General features: G+C 36.4%; 1 protein-coding gene across 3 annotated transcripts; it reads right to left on the reverse strand.

Annotated features, from left to right (window-relative positions):
* Positions 1 to 1,626: 1,626 nt before the first annotated feature.
* ranbp3b (RAN binding protein 3b) lies at positions 1,627 to 23,060 on the reverse strand. 3 transcript variants are annotated; one of them, XM_055058280.1, is made up of 17 exons: positions 22,946 to 23,058; positions 21,175 to 21,230; positions 19,065 to 19,101; positions 18,904 to 18,981; positions 18,717 to 18,788; positions 14,462 to 14,527; positions 14,214 to 14,306; positions 12,271 to 12,380; positions 10,945 to 11,064; positions 9,380 to 9,480; positions 9,198 to 9,273; positions 9,012 to 9,108; positions 7,501 to 7,625; positions 7,286 to 7,406; positions 6,701 to 6,843; positions 4,838 to 5,033; positions 1,627 to 2,852 (listed from the first exon to the last, which is right to left on the reverse strand). In XM_055058280.1, the coding sequence occupies exons 1-17, from the start codon at positions 22,965 to 22,967 to the stop codon at positions 2,809 to 2,811; spliced, it is 1,557 nt and encodes a 518-aa protein (XP_054914255.1). In that variant the 5' UTR covers positions 22,968 to 23,058; the 3' UTR covers positions 1,627 to 2,808. The 3 variants fall into 3 exon arrangements, with proteins under 3 accessions (XP_054914255.1, XP_054914256.1, XP_054914254.1); XM_055058281.1 differs by lacking the exon at positions 10,945 to 11,064 and having other exon boundaries at positions 22,946 to 23,060; XM_055058279.1 differs by lacking the exon at positions 22,946 to 23,058 and having other exon boundaries at positions 21,175 to 21,258.
* Between the last annotated feature and the right edge of the window lie 1,523 nt (positions 23,061 to 24,583).

A 24,583-nucleotide genomic window follows, 5' to 3' on the forward strand; every position in this document is an offset into this window, starting at 1 on the left:
TGATGAATACTGTATATAAGCAAGATTTAGTCTGACTCCTGCTCGGTGCAGTCAGAGCAGAGCGTACATCAAATTGCAGGCCAGATCAAGCACATGAATACAAATCAGCTGAACCAGCCGCACACCATGTATTAACTTATTTCCAAGGTTGAAATCTGTTCTGCTTTTTGATACAGATGCAGGACAGCGTTGAGGCATGAAAGAGTGCTCCGACATAAGGTCAGATTTAAAGTGCCTTGCAAAAGCATTTGCACCCCACTGAATGTTACAATTAAAAACTTCAGGGGGCGAAGAGATGATGCATGCCACACTTTCCAGATTTTTATCTGCAGAAAAAAAGTACAATAAAAACAATTACAATGGTACCGCTTAAAGCTGCAGTATGTGATGTTTATATAAAAAAGCATGTTTGACATATTTGTTAAAATTGATATTTTGTCACAGTATAAGGCAGATAAAGGAAAAAACAAAAGTGGAGCTTCTCTGCTGAGCACCCTGCAGAGTAACCATGATCTTGTTCTTTTTTTATAATGTAATTGAACCTTTATTTTACCAAGTCAGTTAAGAACAAATTCTTATTTACCTGGCAGGAAGCGAAGTAAACCTAGGCAGATCAAGCAGCACACTTTTACAGTAAACATTAACACTGTTGAAGTCATAAAAAATTTTAAAAAACAACAATTCAGTCTAAAACTGACATTAAATATTTAACATGTGCAAGACATCTTGAAGGGTACTATTGGTGCAAATTAGAGGGTATGCAACGCATATGTGCTTTGCTAAAAAGGACTGCAAAACAATTGCGTAAAAATTACTTCTAGTCAGAATTTTCGGTATTTAACAGCTAATATATAAATGATGTGATCTGTAAGAGGTGAGGCTAAAATACCATTCAGAAAGAACATGTTGTGCCTCTACTCCTGACCATCAATGAGTAGGGATGTTGATACACACCGTTTCCACAACAAACCAGTACAATACTCGCATCGCTGCAGGTGGCGCACCAATCCACCTACCGATCGCCCACTCCTTCTTTCCCTCATTCTGGAAGAACATTCCGACATACTTGAACTCCTCAGAACCACATTTCCGACCCAATTAGACCACATCACATTTTCCGTGGTGTCAGACTTTGATCCTCGCTTGAAAAGTGTTTCTGTGAAAGCTGTAGATCACAATCCAATGAAACCAACAGAACCATCTGTAAAAAGCCAAGATCTGAACCAGATGGCCACCAAAACAGATTCGCATCAACATCTTGGTTGCACCTAGAAATCAGTGATAAAGGGCAACTTTATCCCTGAAAATTAGTTTTATTGTCAGCAACTCAAACCAACCTGTGGTACCGGTCCTACTTCTGGAACAAGGATTTTATTCCAGAAGTTTCCCTCACATGATTCCCAAAAGGACATGGTCAAACACCTTGAAGTCCACAAAATGAATGTACACTTGTTACTCACCAACTTACTTTGTGCTTGTCTAACAAAGAAAATTACAACTAAATACATTGAATTTTGTTGTGAAAATGTGACAAAAGCTGAAAAAGTTCCCATGATGTTAATATTTTTGCAAGGCACTGACTATGTAGGTGCAGAAATATCAAGTTTCAGAAGGAAAAATATCACAGTCAGTCCAAAATGGTTTATTTTGTAAATGGGGGCAGGTGAAGGAGATGAGAAAACATGGTGTGCTACTAAATGATATATTCAAATGTACATGTAATTCAAAGGGTATTACAGTCATCACTCAATATTTATTTTTTTTCTTCTTTTTCTTTTTACACATGAAGTCTTCACTCCAACATGGTTTCCAGATGTAAATGGATAAAAAGTTTATATAATTTTCAACATAAAAATAAGCATCAAGACAATTAATCCTTGGGATGCTGAAATTAATTTAAAAAAAAAGTTACATGCAAAATGAAGACTGATGAATTCATTTTCTCAAGCTGGAAATAAAAAAAAAACCTCCACAAAACAAATAAACATGAGTAACTAAAACGCATTAATTCAGATGACAATTTAAGGTGAATCCTTCTGCCCTTTTGTCCTCAAATAATTAAATCACATTAGCGGAAACTGCATTGTTTGAGTCTTTTATTCACTATAATATAGGTCAATAGGAAATATAAGAAACTGCTAGTAATGACAACTTGAGTGATCTTGGCTAGCCATTACAAACAGCACGTATGTGTTGAGATGCATTATGAAAATCACTACCCAAAATAAATTACATTTGCCAAAACCTAACGCACAGACTGGTTGGAGGGAAGTGGAAGGAAGGGTTAGGAGGAGAGTCGGTCTGGATGTAGGACCAACAGACTAAATGACTAGTCAAAACACACTGTGAACGAAGCTCCTCTGGATGAGTGGAGTCCAGAGGTACGGCTGTAGAGTATAAAGGTCCCAAAGTAGAAACTGCAGTCTTAACATGTGCCATACTTAAAATGTAGAGGAAAACACCCTTACACTCATCAATATGATGAGCAGAAAAGTCCCAAACCAAAGCTTTGAAGTCTTTATTTTTGCTATCAGGAGAGAGAGAAAAAAAATACTTGAAAACAAAAATAAAACACAAAACAGGAGAGGGAGGGAAGAAACGACTCCAGATATTATGCTGAATGCAGAGAAGATGAACTGCACGAGTTGGGTGAGACACTCCGGCACAGGGGGTTATTTCCTGGAGCTAGACTTCTAATATCCAAAAGTACTGGTCTGGAGGACCCATATTGGTCAAGGGCTGTCCATGGAGATGCCTACAGTAAAATACCTCAACAGTGGCATCTTAGCAGGCTGTCCAATAGAGACGCTATGTGCTTCCTGCTGCCTGGTTCTCACCTCCGTCTGAATTACCTGCAGGAAAAGAGAGGAAATTAGTGGGAATGTCACTGCGGGTGAGCAGCCTCAATATATTAAATCAAACCCAGCGTGAAAGCGCAAAAAATGTAATTTTCTCCTGAGGAAGCCACACAAACATGCTGGTTTGTGCCTCGTTCAACTTTGCGTTTTGGCAAAGAAGTGAGACTAGCAAATTAGACCAACAACATTTACTTCACTTTAATGAGTTACAAAAAAGGAACTTGTTATGCAGGAGTTCCACTTTTGGATACATTTTAAGAGAGCTAAATGAAGGCTTACAGCTAATAAAAACCCAGGATTTAACATTAAATAAGACAAAAAAAAAAGGATTTTAACACAGACATGTCAGCCTCCTGAAACGTAAGCCCATGTTTGCATTAACAGAAACACTCTATACTACCCTGTGCTTCCTTTTACATAAATAACTACATCAATGCAGTGTGTCTGTGGTTCTGCTGAGATGTTGAGGAAGCCCTGGTTGCTTTGATATCATCCTTCACGTCATCTACACTGTTGGATCTGGTGTCTCATCTTCTTCTTCAGGTCAGATCCGATTAAAGACCAATCAAGCACAGTATCAAAATGGTGTTTGAAACAAAGTCCTGCTAGGAAATGGAATCAGCATCTCCATGAAGCAGAAGGAAACATGAAATGCCTTAATATGTCTTGGTAGACGGCTGCACTGACTTTAAACTTGTTAGAACAAAGTTATAAAAAAAAACTTCACACTGGACCTCAAGCAACTTGGATTCTGGGATCCTCCAACTCGTCTACCAGACTCTGGGACTTATATTTCCATACGAAATGCAAACATTACTTTCATCAGAAAAGAAGAGTTTGTACCACCAAGCAACATATGTCCCTTTTTAAGACGCTTCTCACACTGTCTCTGGTTCAGGAATGGCTTAAGACAATAAATGTGGCGGTGGTATCCCACATGGGATCGTTTTGTCCTTTGTCCTCAGTCCAATGCTTGTTAATGTTCTGTTATGTCTTGTTTTGTTATGATGGTGTGGCTTATGAAAGGCATCTGTAAATGTCTGCTGTGTGAAACATTCCTGTTTAGAAAATCCTTTTCTATTGTTATTAGCTTTGGGCCTTATTTTTTCAATATACCACTAATAGAATTAATTTAACTTTTTAACCGAATAGCCAAAATAAATTTGTTTCTTGACTCTTCTAATTTACTGAGATACACTTGTATGGTTCAGATAAGCACTTCAAATGAGTACTTTAAATTCTTTCGCATCTGAAAGTACAAGCAGTGGCCAAAATAAAGTTTTACCTTCAGATAAGGATTTAAAATAGGCTCAATTAAGTATGAGTAAATATAAAGTTAAAAGGTGTTGCTTGACTAGCTCCCTTATACACGTCAAACTATGGACCAATAAACAGTGGTTTTTAATCTCAGAAATTTGCATTTTAAGATTGTTTCCTTGCAAAAATAAATCTCAATTTTATGAAAAGTAATGTCACTGATTGTAAGTCAATCCACATACACAACATCAAAAATTCTCATTGTTCTCAACCATTTTATGATAAAATTTTAGTCTCAACCTCAGACAATAAATAATTCAGATCTACATTACCTTTCAAAAAGCTGTTCCTGTACCTGGCGCTCCTGTCTCCAGATTCAAACTGGTTGCACATTTATAAAGCTCTCTTAATTGGACCTGACTGTCTCATGTCTGCCGTCATCATTAGTCAAAATCTAGAATACTCCTCCAACTGCATGCTGCTTTTCTCTGGGCGCTCACAACATGTATGAAAAACGCAGGATTATTTTTCCTCTTGTAAAAGCAAAACATGAATTACTGCAGAAATTGCTTCATCTATCAACCTGCTGCAAGATTAAGCAATTCAGTTACTGTCATCAGATTTGTCAATAGAAACTTAGAAAAAAAATCAGGAAAAGTACACAGACAGACTTTATTGTCATTCAACTGTACATTTATAATGTACATATTGAGAGAACTGACTTGTAGCAGGAGTGGAGGCTGCAGCGGAGGCAGAACCCTTGTCTTCCTCGTCGCTGTCTTCCTCGTTGGACTGCGGCACCTCAGCTTCAGGGATACTTGTCGCCGGGGTCTCCGTCTCCTGCTCCGCCCTGCTCTTCAGAGCTAAAATACGATGATGTAACGCTGCAGCCAGCTGACCTATGTCTTTCGAGCTACCCTAAAGAAACAGAAAGGGAAGCTAGATGTAAGGAACCTTAAAGGTACATATATTGTAAGTACATTCCTGCGTGCAGATGTTTCAGATTTAACAACTGTCTGTAGGCTTCGTGCCCTTTAAGCAACTGGAGGCTAATCCCAAACATCTGGGAAGAGACGCGATAGAGCTCAGTGGGCAGGAAAAAAAAGCATTATTATGTAAATGGAGGCAGAAAATATAATATAAGTGTGTGAAGCAAAAGGTTAGACTTGATGGAGCTTTTTAGGTTAATTAGAAGAAGCCCAATAGTGTTCATCTGGAAATAAGCACCACACCATAAAAACAGAATATTTGGAACATTTTAAGTAAAAGCAGATCAGGAAACTTCTATGTCTCCTAAGGCGAAAATAACAAACAATTAGTTGTCAACAAGGAATTGTATTACAAAACCAAACCATAAAAAAATGATTCAATTCGGGTAAATGGCTATTATAATTCATTAATTGCAAAGTTTTCCAAAAACTTGCGTGCCATCGAGAGTTTGACATTTTCTGTTTGTTGAAATTTGTCACGAAATCAATAACTTTCCCTGCCTGCACTGCATGTCTGAAGTGAAAAAATTCCAAACTAAAAGTCAGGTGACTAAACAAATGTTCCTTGACGTCAGAAGTCCAAGAGAAAACGATTGAGTCTTCACACATATCCATACTCAAAGTCCAACATGGCTGCCATGCATGTAAAAACAAACACCTTCTGAAATAAACAGCCCATTTGGACCTCTAGAAGGTTTGCATCTGAATGAATCTTTCATTTCTTTCATTCATAAATGTGTTAATAAGGAATAAAATATACAACCTATATTTATTAACATATTCCTTTAGTGTTTAATTCCGTAACAAGAGAAGCATACAGCCATTCGCAAAAAGCTAGAATCTATAAACACTTGAGACCTCCTGTAGAAACATGCATAACGGCCTATTTTAATAGTTCAAATATATCAAAAAAATATCATAATATGCTTCTATACGCTCAGTGGAAATTGAAATTAGCACTACCGCAGAAGCTTATATCTATGGTCTTCCTTATCTCCACTTTTGTGGACACAACCAATTAGCTCCTTTTTAAAATGTGATAGCAGAAGTCCAGGTAGCAACATTTTCCTAATCAAACACCAAAAAGCCATTTTTAAGTGCAGAGAATGTTGAAGTAGCTTTCTTCTGATTGAGCTGTGTGCCTCCTTGCAACATGAGACATGTTTTTTTCTCAGTGTGCAATAAAATCTGTCTTCTCTTTCAGAACTACAACATATGGAGTACATTTCTAAAATTAAAAAAAGAGAAAGAAAGAGAGGAGCAACAGCCATACAAGAAAACTTCAGATAAGCACTTCAAATGAGTACTTTAAATTCTTTCACATCTGAAAGTACAAGCAGTGGCCAAAATAAAGTTTTACCTTCAGATAAGGATTTAAAATAGGCTCTATTAAAGACACAAATTGAAAAGTCTCTGATCCGATTTCCCTCAACCATACAAGCCATACAAGCAACAGCCACTTATGTGGAACTTTTATGTTCCACATAAGTTAAATGTGGAACATAAATATAAATATGGGCATATTTAAAAATATCTAAGACTTACAAATAAGGTAATTTAATAAACAATGTTAATTTATTGTTTTGCGATACATACTGATATTAAGAAGACCTTGACCCCCTGGTCCTCTGTGTCCATGGCAGTGATTCGCACACTCTTCTCACTGGCCTTGTCCACCTGCATCTGGGGCCAAAGTTTTGTGTTGAGGATCAACCGCAGGCTGCCCTGCGTCCTCATCACTGCGAAGATTAGGGGACAGAGTCACATGACTAAAGAGAAGTACTGCAAGATCATTTAACTGTTAAGGCTTTTGATTATAAAGACAAAAAAAAACACACACACACACAATAAAGTTACCATTAATGCAATCTGATTAGTCTTAGATGTGTGTTTTAATTTCTTATACTTCAATTCAATCAATGTCATTAAAACAAGGTTTGAAATGATTGGTGTTTTTATTAAAAAGTTTGAAGTAAACCTTATAAATTTACATTAATAAGGGATCAAATTATTCGCATGACTTAGCGCCCCCTTGTGCCATGCAAAAGGTATTGCAGAAGAAATTAAAAACAAGCACTTGAAGCAGTTTTAAGACCTCTTAAAGTCTTAAACTTTGCACTTCTGTTCATTTTTAACAGGGCTGAGGTTCTTCTCTGTTCAAGGTTCGGCAGGTGTGTTTACCAAGACGAGACTGTAGCGTGCCGTCGTCAGTAGAAGCCATATCATTGAGTCTGAGTAACCCTCGACCTCTCTCTATCCACGACTGAGCTGTCTTCTCAAAGACGTACAACTTGCACTGCATCTGTAGCAAAAACAAGGAGGGGGGAATTAAAAAGGGAAACATTTACATCACTTTCAATTGTGTTGAATGCACAAGGCGCGTCTCGTCTTTTTACCTGTAAAACATTGCTTTCCGACTCCTCCCCGGTTTTTACGTCAACCTTCTCTAAGATGCACTTCTTGGCTGTGGCTTTGGTGTAAGCTGCTGCAGATTCTGCCAAAGACTCTGACACACTGTTTGCTGTTAAAATGAAATGCAGAATAAATAATTTACTCCTTGCGTGAAGATTTTTTTCCCTGATCTGACAAAGTAGTCGTTCCCTAACTTGGAAGCAAAACACATTGCCTTTGATCCTTTACAAACTCTGTATTCAGTACAAAATTGTTTGGTCATATTACATCTACAAATTTAAACCTATTTTATTTGGATTTTATACAACAGAGTGCAGCAGATGAAAATGAAGTGGAAGGAAACTAATGCATATTTCTCATAACACCTTTTATTAGAAATTCAAAGAGCATGTACCAACTGTAAACCTGACAAAACATCCAGATGTCCTGACAAATAAGACAAGGATTAGGCCATTTTTACACATGTATTGATCGCAAATGTAACCCATCTGCGATCAATATAGGACTTAATAGCAATCCGAACGGCACGCTTTACATCATTACATTTCCGACTTTCCGACTTTGACGATCTTACGTGAGACAAAACGTTGAGAATTCGGACAACAATGACGCACATAGTGTCGCCACTTCTGTTTTTAATTAGCTTTGTTTGTCTAATTATGACATTTTGCCAATTCTGTCAGTTCCCACTTTAATTGGGCATCTGACACATCAGGCGTTAATGGAAAAGTGGCACAAAGAAAGTCAAAAGAAGGCTTCCAAAATTTAATGTTTTTTTCCTATAGGCAAAATTACAGTTGTCTTACAAAAAAAAAAAATTGTGAAAAATACTGAAAATATTTTTCACAAAAATGAAACAGGATGTTGGTGGGGAAAAGGCTGGAGTTGATGAGAAGTTGGATGGAGCTAAAAAAAAGGGACGATTCTGGAAAAAAAAAAACCTGTTGGAGGAGTCACTTGACAAAAAAGTTCGCATTCAAACACAATCCAAATAAGCAACACAAAATTCTAAAGATCTGTGCAGATTTTCTCTAACACTGGCCAAACAAATTCAGTCTCTAAATGAGCAAAACTGGAATAGAAATAAAAGACTTGCAGCTGCAACTTAAACACTGCCGCTGCAGAGTATTGACTGGAGCAGGGGGGAAAATGCCCACCACACTTGTTAGATGTTATTTCCAAGAAAAATCTATATTTGCTTTTTTCCTTTCACTTAACATATGATACTTTCTGCTGGTCAATAAAACATTGCATCTGTGGTGGTAAACAAGTTCCTTTAGGTAGAGAACATAGGAGAATATAATCAGATTTTGTTTCCCTGCCTTGGAAAAAGACCCTGGAACCTGCAGGCGTGCATGTGGCTGTGTTCATACATTTCTTTAGATCTTACATGTTTGGGTTTTCATCAAAGTCCAGCTAAGTTTTCTGTCATTTCTCATAGTAATGAATCTGAATAGCAAACATTTTTGAAGGGCAAGAGAGAGTGTATTTTTACCCTTCTCTGGGGTCGTTTCCTGTGATGAGGGCTCTGAAGCAGGAGCAGCTGAAACCTCTTTATTTTCCTCGGTTGAGGCCTCGCCTTTTGGGGGACTCTGAAATTTAAAAAATAAATAAATGAAATAGAAAAAAAGATGACTAAAATGTAATTCGAGGTAAATCTCTGGGAAGCAACAGAACTTACCAGAACTCTTTCAGACATATTCTGCCCGAAGACAAATTTTGCTCCACCGTCTGTACTGTTTGTGGCATTTTTTGAACTGAAAGTAAAACAAAGGAGTGAAGAAAAGCTTCAGTCGGTGCACAGAGGTTACCCATGAATTAAATTGAGATGCTAAAAATATGTTTGAGACACAATCTCATTACCTTGGGGTAGAGATGTACTGTAAGAAATAATTAGTGCCCTCTGTTTGAGAGTCCAGTTGCGCTGCGTCTTTTGAGTTGTCTTCTGTGCTATTCTCATCCAACTGGAACAAAAACAACAAAAACATGAGAGGGAATCAAAAAAAACAAAAGAATAAATAAATTCACATGGCAAATTAGCTTAATAGCTTGAAGCTCTGTAGAGCAAAATACACAAATAAGTGCATACAGGAGATAACTCCTTTTAAATTGTTGTCATTTTTCAATGAAATTAGTAATTATATTAAAGTCCTCTAAGTACATCTTAAAGTGTACTTAGAGAAAATCTAATTTAAGAAATGTGTGTCTGTGTGTGTTACCATTAGTCTTACTGAAATATTTAAAACATTCAATAGCAAAATGTTATGACTTGAATTTGGAGCACATCAGTGTTGAGAAAAAAAATTATTTGCAGATCAAACAAAGATAATTTGAGAAAATACAAAATGTTTTTAAATGATCGTTTACCTTTTCCAACTTTTACTGGGAAAGGTAAGTTCAATTCACTTAAACTGAACCTGTCTGACAGCATGAAGTAGGCTATAGGACGTCAAAAAGCAACACAGCATGAGCCAATGTGATGAAATTAAAGCAATTAAAAACAAATTCATTTACATTTATGTATCTGGAAAGGGTTGCAAAGATGTTTCCAAGGCTTTGATTCATAAAAATTAACCACAAAGAGCCAAATGGAGAAAAAGTGAAACAGCAGCCTTCCCAGGAAAATGCAGCCAAGCAAGATTATGTCAAATATGCATTGATGATTCATCCAGAAGGTCACAAACCAACCCAGACCTACCTCTAAAAAACTGCATATCTAACTGGCCACAGTTAAGGTCAGAGTTCATGCAAATGAAGAAAATGGGGCAAAATAGCAAAAGGTGAAAATCAATGCAAACAGAAAAAAATGGCCTGGGCTGCTTTGTCGCTTCATAATCTGGGCAGTTTGCTGTTATAGATGGAAAAAAAAATCTCTCTTTTGAATTCTGAAGGAAATTTTATAGCCATTAGTTTATCACCATTAGCTTAAACATACACAGAGTTATGCAGGAGGCAAAACTACATAACACATCTGGTAGTCCTGAAATGATTGAGGTTCTGCGGCGCTGTAACTAAAATAAGCCTTTAATGCATAAAACCCCCAAGAATTAAAACGATCCTGCAGAAATTGCTCAACATTGATGTGAAAGACTCAAACTCAAATTGAGTTTTATGGATAATCACTGCTCGTGAATAAAAATAACAGATTACAGTTGTTGCCATTAGAGGGTGGCTCTGAGTGGAAAATTACTTTTTCTACAAACAACCAGGTAATACTGGATAGCTTTTGTTTACTCTTTCATTAATGAGATCATTGTTTTAAAACTATATTTTGTATTTATTCAGGTAGTTTTTGTCTCATGTGAAAATTTGATGATCTGAAGCATTTAAGTGTGAAGAAAAAAACAGCAAAAATCAGAATATATTTATGAAAAGAGTATATGCTTTCTAAATGCGCTGTAGAGTATCAACAATCTAACGCAGCTCACCTTTGCTCTGTCTTTGATATTTTGACCAAACACAAAAGACGTGGGGATATCAGAATCCTTCTTGTCTCTTCTGCCCCCATCTTTGTTGCCGTTTGCTCCATCCTCCTCATTTTCATGTTTCTGAACCATTACAAACAAACAGACTTAGCTTTTCTTCTAATAAAGCAGTTTTTTTCACTTTAATAAACCACAATGTTGGTAAATAACACTTCTTACAGGTCAGCACTGGTTTAAATTGAAAATTTAAACCAGGTTCAAACAAATTGAGTTTTATGGATTAAATGATTTCTTTTATCTGCTCACACGCTCACTGCTACGTGCTTGTAAAACCATATAAGACTGACGACAGTCACAGATACAAACCTTCAGGAAGGGTACAGAATGAGGAGAAGAATAAAAGCAAAACTCGCACTGCAACCTTTGCCTCACTTGGTTGCATCCGTAAGGTGTGTTAAGTGTGGCCCAGCGCTGTGACGGTGAATGTCACTCTGTATCTATTCCATTTGTATGACTTGTAACATTTGAACATTTTTGGCATTATAGCCTGTTTTATATGTAACCATATTCCATTATTTCTCAAGGCAATGACTCTGAGGGGTCAGGACCCATAACTGGTAAAAACAAACCTGGGTGTTGCAAAGAGAGCAGAGAGGGTTGTTCCACAACATGAAGGTTTTCTTTGTGAAGCGCAGAATTAAAAATCAAATTGCGATTCTCAAATTTAGCAATAATATATTAGAAAAAAAGTTAAGATTCTTTATATTTTTGGCTTTTATTATAAAAGATTTAGATGAGAAGTTTTTCTCTGGATTGTAAAAGTTTCTGAATCCTGCATGCAACGACTGCTGTCTGCAATTAGTAATGCTAATCACTAATTTGAGATATAATACCTTTTCCATAATAAGTCTGTCTTTTTTTTTTTAACAGGAAAACTTGCATCAAGTTAGCTCTACTTTTTATTTACTTGTGCAACTTTTGGATGCATCCCTGCTCTAACACACCTGACTCAAATGAATGCTTAATAACCAGGCCTTTGCAGGACTTGTTGACATGTAAAAAGGCAGCTAAACCTTTTGATTCACTTGTCTATTGTTTCCATTAATCGGACTGAAGGTGCAGGCCTCTCGTCCAGACTAAACATGTCCTGTTGTAATTTTAACAATAAACAATTTGCATGCATAAAGAAAGCAAAGAATGATTTAAAATTCTTGCGCAGGACATTAAAGTTGTCAGTTAAACGGTTTACAGAATCAGAAACAACTGAAACCAGTGAAGCAAAATTAAGATTATTGATCCATTCAACAGAAATGATGATGAAACTCTCACCAGTGACTTGGTTGGCGTAGTCGAGTGCTCTTTGTTGTTCAGGAAGAAGGACTGGCTGACCAGTGATCCTTCTGGTGACTTCTTCACACCGTTCGTTCCACAAGTGGAATCTAAGTTTAAACACACGACAAAATACATATACGTTGTTAATTTTTCATTTCTTTGTTTCCTGAAACACAATCAGTGCATTAATTACACAGAAAACATTTCACAATAGAGTGTCTGGAAGCCATTCCCATCACTTTTCCTACATTTTATGTTACATTCTTATGAAATTAATGTTTTATTTATAAATGAATGTCTTCCTACAAAATTCTACACACAAACATCCTACTATAACAATAAGGAAAGAAGTTTTCTAAATTTTTTATTTATTTATTGAAAATAGGAAACCATTAAATCATATTTAAGTAATAAAATTGCTGTGTTCAGGTGTGCAACCAGGGAGCAATCGTCTAATTTTGAGGAAAAACAGAAAGGAGTTGAGAAAAAAGGTTAGATCAACACTTAATTTCACAATGAGATCAATAAAGTATTTACGAATTTGACAGAATCCACGCTGTGATTGCAGCCAAATGTGTATTTACTAAATATTGACTTGACTGGGGTAAATATTTATGCAGTCACTTATTTTATGTTATAAATCTATTTATTAAAAATCAGTTTTCACTTTGACAATGAAAAGAGTGAAAATACTTTTATTAGTCACTGCATGTAGCAAGAAACCAATCTAACAAAGTGTCAAAATGGTATTTCTGACTCCAAAGAGACCAATAAAGTCAAAGTTTACAATGTTTACTATTTACTCCTCCTTTTTATACAGTTCAACTAGTTATTTGAGGCAATGTGTCACTATGCACTCTTGTTTGCTATGGCATGCCAGAGGCTCTTGAGCAACAAGTTTGGGCAACAAGCCTGACAGATGAAGTTTGCTGACTGATTTGTGGTCTTCCATGACAGGCAAGCGGTACCTCCCTCTCTATTTTGAAATGTTCTGGCATAAAAAAAGGCAGAGTACTATAACGAGGCTAGTTTATTGTAGGCATAAATGTCTTACTGCTTCATTACATAAAGTCATCAGAAAGTCATAAGAATGTCATGTGAAATGAAGATATCTTCCCTAATCAAATTGAGAGTTCAATAGTATTAAATGTAGAAATAAATTAAAATGAGAAGAAAGTTCTCTTTCCTCTCATTTTTAGCTTGTGTGAGAAATCAAAATGACGTCTTAATGTTAGTCAGAGAAAATTAAAACTTTACATATTTTGTTTCTGTTCATAACAAATATGTCAATAGTTAAGATAAGCAGAGTTCAAAAAATGACCATTTCAATTCGGGATATTGAACAATCAGAGTGAAAAACTCAACTCCTCACTATTTTTTGTTTATTTGTAAGTGTGTGATTGTCATGTGACTTGCTTTGCTTGCTGTGGTCATATTGGTAGACTTCTCAATGTAGTGCAGAAAGCAACTGAAAACCTAGGCATTCAGTTTCACTCTAAAATTTGTCTGTTTTTTAAACTGTAAATAAATTAATGGGTTAAATGTCTGATGGGAATGGCACTTACCCAAAATAAGACATGGATTTCCCTCATTTAAATATATTTTTTTAAATCAATATGATTAAGATAAACTTCCAAATTGCCGAAATAGAACTGTCACTTTCCTTACATTGTTGACAACTACTTAAATTTTTTTGGACAGGTTCTCTTAATTTCTTAGACAAATTTGAGAAGAAAACAAAACATACTATTGCTATACTATATGGTAGAAGTTTTGCATAGTTACTGAATTAAAAAAAGACAAAATATTCATGTAACTCAGACTGACATAATTCTCAAACAAAACTCAACCTATTTTTTCCCTTGTTAATCCTATGAAGTACCTCAGCAAACTGCCAAATATGTTGTGATTGATGTAACCTAAGTAGAAGCTGTACTCACTGGACTCTAAATGTGATTTGGAGGCTGGCGCCTGGAGAACTGCTGGGCGAAGGACACTGCGCTGCTGCTCCTTGGGTTTTTGACTTGGGACGCCTAAAACACAGAGAAGTTGTCTTACATATTGTATAAATCATATATATTGCTTTGTCACTGTATGCTCAGAAATCCAGTGTATGTGTGAAGAGTCCAAGTCTGCAGAAAATGTATTATGTTATGATCCAGCAGTATGATGACAATAACAAACCTACCAGAGCTCGGTGCTTGGCCATGTATGAGAGTCGGTGGCTTTAAACGGAACCCCATAGGTTTCTCCTCTGGTGAAGTAGAGCATAAAAGTCAACAAATATTAACATATCTAAAAATTACAAAGCAACACGAATAGATATGAATCTAACCACTGAGTGTGTTACCACAGCAACGCTCATGCAAAACCTCAGATAATCCAGCTCTAACCTGACAAAGCAAGTTTTTGTCATCTGACCCATTTTTAAGCTGTTTCTTCAGCTCACTGGCTTTCTTAACTAGTCTTTATCAGTGACTGAGCACAATATAAAAGTACATCTTTTGCTTTATTTGGTTTTTGCATTTAATGATTCACTTTTGTGTCTAAAATGGCATACGATGAAAATTCCCTTGAAGGTTTGCAAATACTACAAATAGGTAAAACTTGCTGGCAAAAGCCAAATGGTTTCCAGCCTTGAAAAGTACAAAGTTTGGAAAAGAACATTTAAATCAAGCAATTTGAATCCTCACTGAAAAGGCATTATGTTTCAATTGATATAAAAAAATATTTTATTTAGGAAGAATTAAATGTTGCCCTTTAAGTATATTTAAAGAGTCCTTTTGGAAGGATCTATGCAAGCAGCAAGTCTCACAACGAATCTGAAGAGGTCTGTGATCGAAGACTATTGATATGCGACAGCCTCATAAGCGTCACAACATGTTAACAGATCTTACTTCACAACAACATTTCCTGGATGATGACATTAGTTGTTGACAAGAAATGCTAATCCAACTTATTTGCTTTTGCCACTCCTATTTAAATCTTTCAAACTTCCTCCTCCTTCTCTCTCTCCATCCAGGAAGACTGCTTTTCAATTCCTCTGGGATTTGGGGTCAAGGTTCAGGTATTACAGTACTAGAGCTTTTCAGATGCTAATCAGCTGCTTCCAGTAGTAAAAAAACAACAAAAAAACATCATGGTTACACATCACAACAATCCAAAAGAAAAAAAAAAAAAGAGTAAAAATGCCTCCAGCTACACAGAATCTATGAGGGAATAATTGTCCAACAAGCAACGCCTCACCCAGAAATGTTAAAAAAAAAAAAGTCAACAAAAAGAACTAATCAGAACTAACAGAGCTCCTCCACCATCCTGCCACTATGAGGAGCATGATTCAAGAACTATAAAGTTTATTAATAGAAGGAAAAACAAGCAGCTAAAACAAGGGTAGCTGCAGAAGGTTAAAGGAAATCTTCCACAGGAGGCCCATTTCCAGGTTTTCTTTATCCTAGCTGTTAAATAACAGAGCTGTGTTTATAGTATAGTTTTTTTGTGTTTACATTTTTTCCTGTCAAAGTTCACCTGCATGTATTTCAGTTATCACTTTGCTTTCTATTCACCTTTAAGGAACATTCTCACTTTTTTGCAATTTAAAATTGTGGCTTATGACAATTGCATCTTACATGTTTTAATGTTTCTGTACCAGCCTGACGTATTGAGGTAACTTTGTCAATAAGAGCTGTTTAACAAAATTCATAATAACATTTATAATAAGAAAATTACTAAAAAGCAACACATAAATGTTGCCAGACTACACAGGATCTCAACTTGAAAACTAAAATAGAGAAGCAGCATTTAGTTTTTATGCTCCACTAATTTGGAACAAATGTAAACAAAACAGGTGAAACACTGAGTTCCTTTAAATCAGGGTTAAAACCTAAACCTGTTTCATAATAACTGGAACGCTGACCAAAATATTTGCTCAATGTTGTGTGAAAGCTTCAGATTTGCAGAACATTTGCAAACAAACATCATGAAGACCAAAGAAGAAAACATACAGAGATATAGTTATGAAAACATTTAAAGTAAAGTAGGTTATCCAAACTCTGGATGTCTCAGTGCTCTGTTCATTCAGTCATCTGAAAATGGAAAGAGTATATCACAAACCGCCAAGACATGACGAGGAAGGGGATTTAGTGGGAAGAAGAGATAAGAGGATCAACAGTCACTCTGGAGGAGCAGCAGAGCAACACACACAGTGATGATAAAGAATAACAAGTCTTATTTTCAGACTGACACAAGCCATGCAGGGGGCACAGCAATCATATGGAAGGTAGTCGGGTTAGAAAAGACCAAAAGGAAACTTTATGGCTTTAAAACACAATCTGAACAAACAACTTTGAGAAAAACACAGTGGCAAGACGAATCATGACAATTTAGTTACAGTTATTTGGAAGATAGAGGGAGCTAAAAACAGACGAATCCTGGAAGAAAGCCTGTTGGAGAGTGGGGCAGAGATTCACCTTCCACAGAATGATTTAGATCAGACATCTCAGACTCAAGGCCTGTGGGGCCAAATTAGACCTGGGATCCGATTCTGTCTGGTCCATGAGATGATTTCATATACCTGTTAGTAATGGCCCACTGCTACGGTACATGTCGCCCGTGGCAGAGTCAAAGACAACGAGGATATGTGCAGCACTTAAATGACAAGCTAAAAATCTGCACCACTGTGGTCTCAAATGCAGTTTCAGGACTTCACAGGGAACTTTGCTGTTTTTCAGAGCAATAAATGACATGAAATTGTTCGGTAATGGAGAGACATGGAGAGCATTGCAAACATTAATATGGAGCTTATTTAGCAGAATTCACCACCAAATGTTGATGAACTTGTTCTTAAGATATTTTGCAACATGTATTCAACATGTATATAGTTTAATTTTTTGCAACAACTTAAATGTTGTCATTTGCTTTTTTTATTTGTTACATATTGTGCACTACTTGATAGATGTTTTATTTTACCTACTGGGAAAAACTATTTTTTTCTTGGACTTTCAAACAAAAATTATTTAACTTTTATAAACAAGCAGTCTCATTTATAAGGTTAGATTGGATTTGGCTGACCAAAGCCAGTTAATGCGTTGGAAAGGCCCAATCAAAGCCCTAAATCCAACTAACGTGCAAAGATGCGAAAATGTACGCTCAGAGTGGCTCTGCATCCAATCTGACTGATTTAGCGATATTTGGCATTGAAAAATTGGCAAAAAATAAAAAATATTCAGATGCGTAAACACCAAGGAAGACTTGTAGCTGCAGTGTAAGCTTGCTCTATTATTTATTCACTCAATAAATAATAGATTGTTAGTGACGGTAACAACTCTTTTTCTACTAGTAAAAAAAGAGTTGTTAAATATCTTCAAGGGAAGTGAATACTTCTGCACAGCATTGCAAGTGGAATAACATCTAATAACACCAAAGTATCTGTCTGAGTCACTAAAAAAATCAAAACACTTTCAAACACATGCTTAAAAATGTATTTGCCAGTAAAAGTTTGCAGGCGTAATTACAGGCCACACATGGTCCTAATAGTTCTCTGAGTGAAAACATTTTTTGAATTTCTCAGGGTTTTAAGACGTTCTTACAAATAAGCATGCCAAACTCAAACAGCAAAAAGTTTCACTTCTCTCCGCTCTGGATAAAGCATGACTTAGTTTCAGCAAACAAAAAGCAACACAGATCACTTAATAAAGCTGAGCAACCCATCAGAAAAACAAGCACACAACATAAAGTCAATTTTGACATTTCATTTTGTTTAACAGTATTAAAGGAATGTGTTTTTATTATCGTAAATTTAAACTTTTTTTTCACAAATTATCCAGAGTTTGTTTATAAATGCTTCGTAACCTCAGATCAGTTTTCACCAGAGTCCAAACGGCCAACATTTTTACTAGCAGCCCAGTCCTCAAACTAACACCGAGGCTGCAGCAGCAGCCAGACAGCAGCAGCTGCTCTGACCAGAAGTGCGACTGATTGGCTCTGTTTGAGCCAGCTGCTGGTGAAACGTGCAGCACGATCTGCAACGAATAGGTGAAAAACACAACATGTAACCCTATTAAAGCTAACATTTACAAAAAACCTGTCCTGTTACTCTAAGGTTGGCAGTCAGTTTAAATGTGATAAATTATTACAAGCCAGACAAGAAAACAACAACAAAAAAAAAAAACATACAATCAGAAATTGCACGTATTTCTTTTTCTATAAATAACACTAAGCCCCTGAATTTAAAATTTAGTCCGAACTTAGAACTAAAAGAACCACAAGACGGTTTGGTGGGCAGAGAGTTATGTGTATGCAGGAAGCTTACAAGACGGCACTGAAAATGTGCTGGCAACCCAAACATCAAACCCTTTTTAAAAAAAAAAAAAAAAAAAAAAGATCACTTTGAAGATACCTTTGAGTTGAAACTAAAAGCATTTCAACACTGGGTCTTAAAGCCTTACCTGGCTCAGAATCAGAGTTCCCAGTTGGAGACTGGCAGAAACTTGAGGGCATGAATACATTGTTCTTGGGAACTGCAAGAAGCCAGACAGGACACTGCACTCAGCATACAAATAACACCACAAGAAAGAATAAAGCAAAAAACAAAAAGAGGAGAAAATGGTCTGCTTAGTCACTACATGTCCTTACCAGAATGAGGGGGTGGGAATGATGATGTCCGTTCCCTTTTCACAGGGGGGCAATAGCTTCCCTCATCTTTGTCTGAGTCTGAAAACAGGAGTAAAACATTTTTATCGTTAGTTTTAGAGAAAATCTATAGCACAAAATAGAGATTATAGTATTTTGTTTACCCTCGCCATCTTCTGCACTTGAGCCTTCTGCAGACCGCTGCAAGACATGACAATAAAAGCTCCAGTTATTAAACATTCAAAAATACCTTTACAAGTATTTTAGAACCAAAACAATGTTTGTAATTAACTATAGGAATCAAATTAATCCATTTAAGTTTTTCTTCCCTGGAAGGAAAAAGCTGTTCACTGTTGAAAAACAAACATGCCTTAACATAGGTTTGGGTGAATGTTTGGTGTCAAGATAATGCCTAAGGTTTGGGTAAAAAGTAACAGCTTTAAAACATGTCAACATCGTCTGCTATATACTTCCAAAGATTTATAGTCATTTTAACGCCGAAGTTACTGCAGTTGTCTCTGGCTTTATGGATCAATGCTGGGTAAGTGACTGCAAACTGCCTGGCAGAGCAGTAGGGTGCACCACAATAGAAAATCATGTCATGGTGGCATTATGCTTAAATATTGCAATATTAATATAATCAATAAATCCATGTTTTTTTTTTTTGCCTTTTGAATCTCTTTAGATATGCCCCAATCCAGGATTTTTGGTTTCAACCGAATCCCAAAATATGACTCTAAATATCTGCCGATACCAACAGCTCAAAATCCAAAATGTCTTCACAATATTAACCGTTTTTATCCTGCTTTTGCAAACAAAAGTGAACAAACCAGTCAGCAACACCAGCGCATTTTATGTCTTAGAATTCACTTTTAACATAATTAATATAAGTTTATTATTAAAGCGAAACTAATTCTTAAACATATACATCTATCTCTACATGACAGCAGCCTGGTCATTTATTTCCTTAAGACTTCAGGTTCTTCCTACAGGCCACTGAAATTCCCAACTCCATTATAATCCATGGCAGATGGAGGTAAAAGAATAAAATATTCGGTATTTTAGTCGGACACTGTCTGCAGAAAGAAACTTGTTGTTGCTCCTCTCTAATTTTCAGAAAATCCCTCCTCAAGTCAATTCAACTTTATTTACAAAAACACAATTTAAATGACATTTTTTATGATAAAATATCTTTAAGGAAGCTGAAGCTAAGCAGACGCTATATAATTAAACTTAGAATAGATACAATTTATGGATCTATTTTAAGCATCTGTGTGCATACAGACAAATCTGTATATTTTATTACTAAAATTTCCAACATTTCTCTTGACTGTAAGTTTAAGAGCAAAATTAGTCAACATGTAACCTGCAGCAACACAGGATCACAATGCCTGGATCGGATCAATCTCTGTTTCTTCTCCATCATTTATATTCTTCCAACTCTCCCTGTGACCTTGAGGGCATCATCCTGTGTGTCAGGATGATGCCCATCAACTCCATCAAGCATTACGAATATGTTTTTAGCAAATAAAAGTGTGACACTTGGAATACAATAGTCAAAAATTATTGCATTCCAAAGAAACCCTAGTGGTTTTAATTTTACACACACCATATAATTGCAAAATACTGTGTATACATCCTGGAGGCTAAGCTACTGGGTTAACCAGACTTCAATGGGTTGTACACTATAAAAGAGAAAAATAGCAACAGCTGTATAATGTTCTGCTTTATAACCACTACTAAACCAAATTATATTTCTGCTCTTGCCAAGGTACAAAATAAACAAGTTAAATGTGTAATAACACGACTGTGGCTGTATGGTAGAGTAGTAGTCTTGCAATCGGAAGGTTGTAGGTCGATTCCAGGTTCCTCCTGCCACATGTCGATGTGCCTATGGGCAAGGCACTTAACCCCAAATTGCCTACCGGTCTGTGTATAAAGGTGTGTGTGAATGGGTGAATGTGACTCTAGTGTAAAACACTTTGAGTGGTCAAATTGACTGGAAAAGCACGATTGACTGGAAAAGCACGATATAAGTTCAGTCCATTTACCATTTAAGAACTGTAATGACCAGTATGTTACATCATTTTAGCAACAAAAGGAGTAATTGTTTCTAGGCGCAAGTTCACCATGTTACATATTTTTGTTTAAATTTTTTTAAGGTGTAAACATGTGGTACTTTCACTCACACTGAAAAAAATCTCAAAAACCACCCATGCCTACTTTTACAGATTAATAAAGTGAAAAGTGCTTTGACAGAAAGCAGAAACTTACCTTCTGTGCTTTATCTTTTTGGAAAACAAACACAGGGGGTGCAATGGCAGGCTTGTCTGTTAAGAAAAGATGTAGGCTGGTCATCCAAGCATCAGCTTTAGGTTACCTGTATGGTTATCCAGTTAACTTTTCATAAGAGTTGCACAAAAAAGGCTACAGAATGAAAGCTGATAAAGATCACAAGCCAATATCCATAACAAATCAAGAGAGCCAAGTAAAAGCACAGTCATTACAAATACAGCAAAAAACACTTTAGTATTATGAATGGCATTTGCCATCTTTTAAATATTTATGTTAAGGCGATCTAATGATGGCTGCAATATGTTTGACAAACATCTTGAGTTAGAAAGGTTTCTCTAGTGACAGGCAGAGAAATCCACTCCCATACAAATTGGACTTAATCATACAATCCCATTAACACATCTGGGGTGAGCAAGAATATATTATGTAGATGAAAGCTAACCAACATAAGCAATAGCAACAATATTTTTAATTGAAGAAACAAGAGTGTTTTTGTTTAAATATTAAAATCTCCCTTTAAACAGCGACATTATATCAGTTTTTCATGAAAAATTTAGACTGAAGAATTAATTCCTGCTACAGGCTACTGCTGTATACCGGTGAAGAAGAGGACTCACAAGGCTAGGCAATGATCTGGAGTCACTTCAAGCCACTTAAAGCATCTTCACGGTGTAACCTCTGAGATGTATAATCCTATAACGGTATCAGACAAAGGTTTTTCTGTGTCTGAGCGGGGCCTGCTCGGGCAGGTGTAGGTAGCATCATTAACGCTGCCTGCCCTACAAAAGTGCACATGCAATGCTGCAACAGATAAACATCTGGGGAATATGCTGCGAAGCTGTTTGACAATCACTGCACAGATGGGTCATGCTGGTTTTGTTTGGTGCAACATCGCAATAAATGCTAAGTGACCTACATTTATCATCCATCCTTGTTTTCATTTTTCATTTAATTTAAAACAGCCATTATGGTAAACGTACGGATTCCTGCGTGTAATGCTGGTGTTCACGTCAGGCATTCAAATTGCCAGAGGTGGTCCCGGCTTATGTTAACCAGCTAGCACTTTTACTATGACCCTTTCCAGCAAATAGTCGCTGCTACCGGTTCCTCCATGAAGCAGAGTGTAGGCTATAGTTAGCGTGCTAATTCGCTTCATCCCGCATGAGTCATCTCTCCTAACAAACAGTTCAACTAAGATTACCATCCTGTTAGCTTTAGTTTCACAATAAACTCAATGGGAATCAGAAAAGGGCATAAATTACAAACTTTCTCAAAAGCTACTTGAGCCTTGACTTAATAGCCATTTTCACCCTTACGCGCCTAAACAAGCGGTAGCCACTTACGACAGTCAAACAGAGGAATGCAGCACCAAATTAGCTTAAATGCACAGCGTTGTTCCAAACTCATAATATTACAAAAATAAAACGTTTTATACAACTTGCTGAAAGCGTATCACAAATGGACAAACACACAGGCTAAAAATAGCCGGGGCGCTAGCTTTGAGAGGTAAACCGGGTAGCCCCGACATATTCCAGGTATTAGCCCGAGCCCAACCGTTAGCATTGTTAGCATGTTTGCTAACGTTGTGGATATTATAAACACCGCGACGCCACACGGTTCCCGAAGACACAAATAAAGATAGGACCGAGATGTTTCATTGCAGCTCCCGCATGTGCAGACACAATTGTAAGGAGCATATATCAGCAGGTCAGGCTTGATGGGGTTTTTTCTCACACTGCTACTTACTCACCTTCGTTTGCCAAGTCCGCCATTTTACTTCGACGCTCTCACACCCACAACCCACCGCGCAGATAACACAAGCCGAGGCAGGAGTGTTTTCTGTCAGGCCCGGGGGCCCGACGAGTCAGGGGTCTCCTCTTCCTGTCCCAGAATTATAATTATGCTGTTCAACAATATGGGACTCTAATTTAAATCTAAATAACCACAAAGAGACAACGTACCAGAGGGAAAAGAACAGACAAGAACTGCAAAAAGTCGTGAAATACATCAATTAAGACATAATAAGCTGGCAAGAGAAAGGTCCACAAAGTAAGAAATCTACAAAGTAAGAAATCAACTCTCACTTTTCTAGGGTGATATCCAAGATTTGGATCTTTGTTTGCTTGTTTTCTGATTTTTCTTTTTTCTCTCTCTCTTTCTTACAATATAAAATATTGTTAATAACTAGGATATACAGGCAGAAAAGCATTAGGGTCCCTAGGGAAAAAAAATCAGAAATCCAAGAAAAAAGTCACAATTCTGAACATGGCAATAAAGAAAAACACCACTATGCGTGCGCGCGCGCACACACACACACACACACACACACCTACCCACACACACACACACACAAACACACATGCATTCATAACTAGAGGCAACTTGAAGATCAAATAACCTGAAAGAAAAAGATTTGGGGAGGAAAAAAGTTATTAATATTGAAATAAGATAATATTTTTTGCAAACCATATAAAGCATATGTTTAATGTAACATAACAGAGTGCTGTGTGATTATGATTACCTCTCATCTGGAGGTCATAACCTTTTCCATCCACAGTTATCATACTTCTTGTTTCTATGAAGCAAAAATATTCCAATTTCCAAAAACTATTAGGCCTCTAAAAGAAATGGATAGTCTTTTGGATATGTTCTGTATTTTTATTGAATACAAATTACATTTCAATCAATAAAAATACTATTATTATTTTTTTTTGATTAAAAAAAATTATAGAATTTTTTCAACAATTGTAATTTTTTTTTGTATTTTTACAAATTAAAACAAATAAAAAATATCAAACTTTCACAGTCCTTTGGAATATTGAATAAATAAAATAAAATAAAATGTGCAATTTGCTGCAAAATTACATAAAAGAGCTAAAAAAAATCATTGTATCTTTAGAATCATTCTTCTGTAGAAACTCTTAGATAACACGTCTGCCTTAAGAAATATATTTCTTATGTGGCATATGTTTGTTGATATGTTTTATTTAACTTCAAATAGCAAACTTCATTGACTTTTCCATCATTTCGAGTCTGACACAGCAGTTGGCTTGGCAGTAACAGGTTTAAAGCATTTTCTGCAGCACAGCAGGTTTATAAAAGACCTCAATTGTTTCAACCCAAAGAGCTTTTGAAAAAGCAAATAAATAATTAATTTCTGCTTGCTTTTTGTCAGTTTTGTGTTTGTTTTGTTTTTCTTTTTGTAGCGATGCAATTCAAATTTCCTGCCAGTAGAGGGCGAACTGCCCTCACCTTCTGTGGAAGCTTAAACAGGCCTCACTGTGAAACTTAAATCGAGAAACATAACTAAAGTGATGCATCAAACTAAACATTTCATTCATACATTTCACGTAACATTTATACGTAAACTTCAGAAATTACTTTGATG

Source organism: Poeciliopsis prolifica, unplaced genomic scaffold, assembly GCF_027474105.1.
Source record: "Poeciliopsis prolifica strain line A6 unplaced genomic scaffold, Auburn_PproV2 SCAFFOLD050, whole genome shotgun sequence".
In the NCBI taxonomy this organism is placed as follows: Eukaryota; Metazoa; Chordata; class Actinopteri; order Cyprinodontiformes; family Poeciliidae; genus Poeciliopsis; species Poeciliopsis prolifica.

What these genes read in the sequence shown, in the direction of transcription:
- ranbp3b (XM_055058279.1), bottom strand. Translation starts at nt 21,258, where the DNA reads ATGACCAGCCTACATCTTTTCTTAACAGACAAGCCTGCCATTGCACCC. An exon ending in AAGTGCAGAAGATGGCGAGG is followed by an intron (nt 18,982 to 19,064) that starts GTAAACAAAATA and finishes TCCTGTTTTCAG; the next exon opens with ACTCAGACAAAGATGAGGGA. An exon ending in CTACGCCAACCAAGTCACTG is followed by an intron (nt 11,065 to 12,270) that starts GTGAGAGTTTCA and finishes GTAATGGTTCAG; the next exon opens with AAACATGAAAATGAGGAGGA.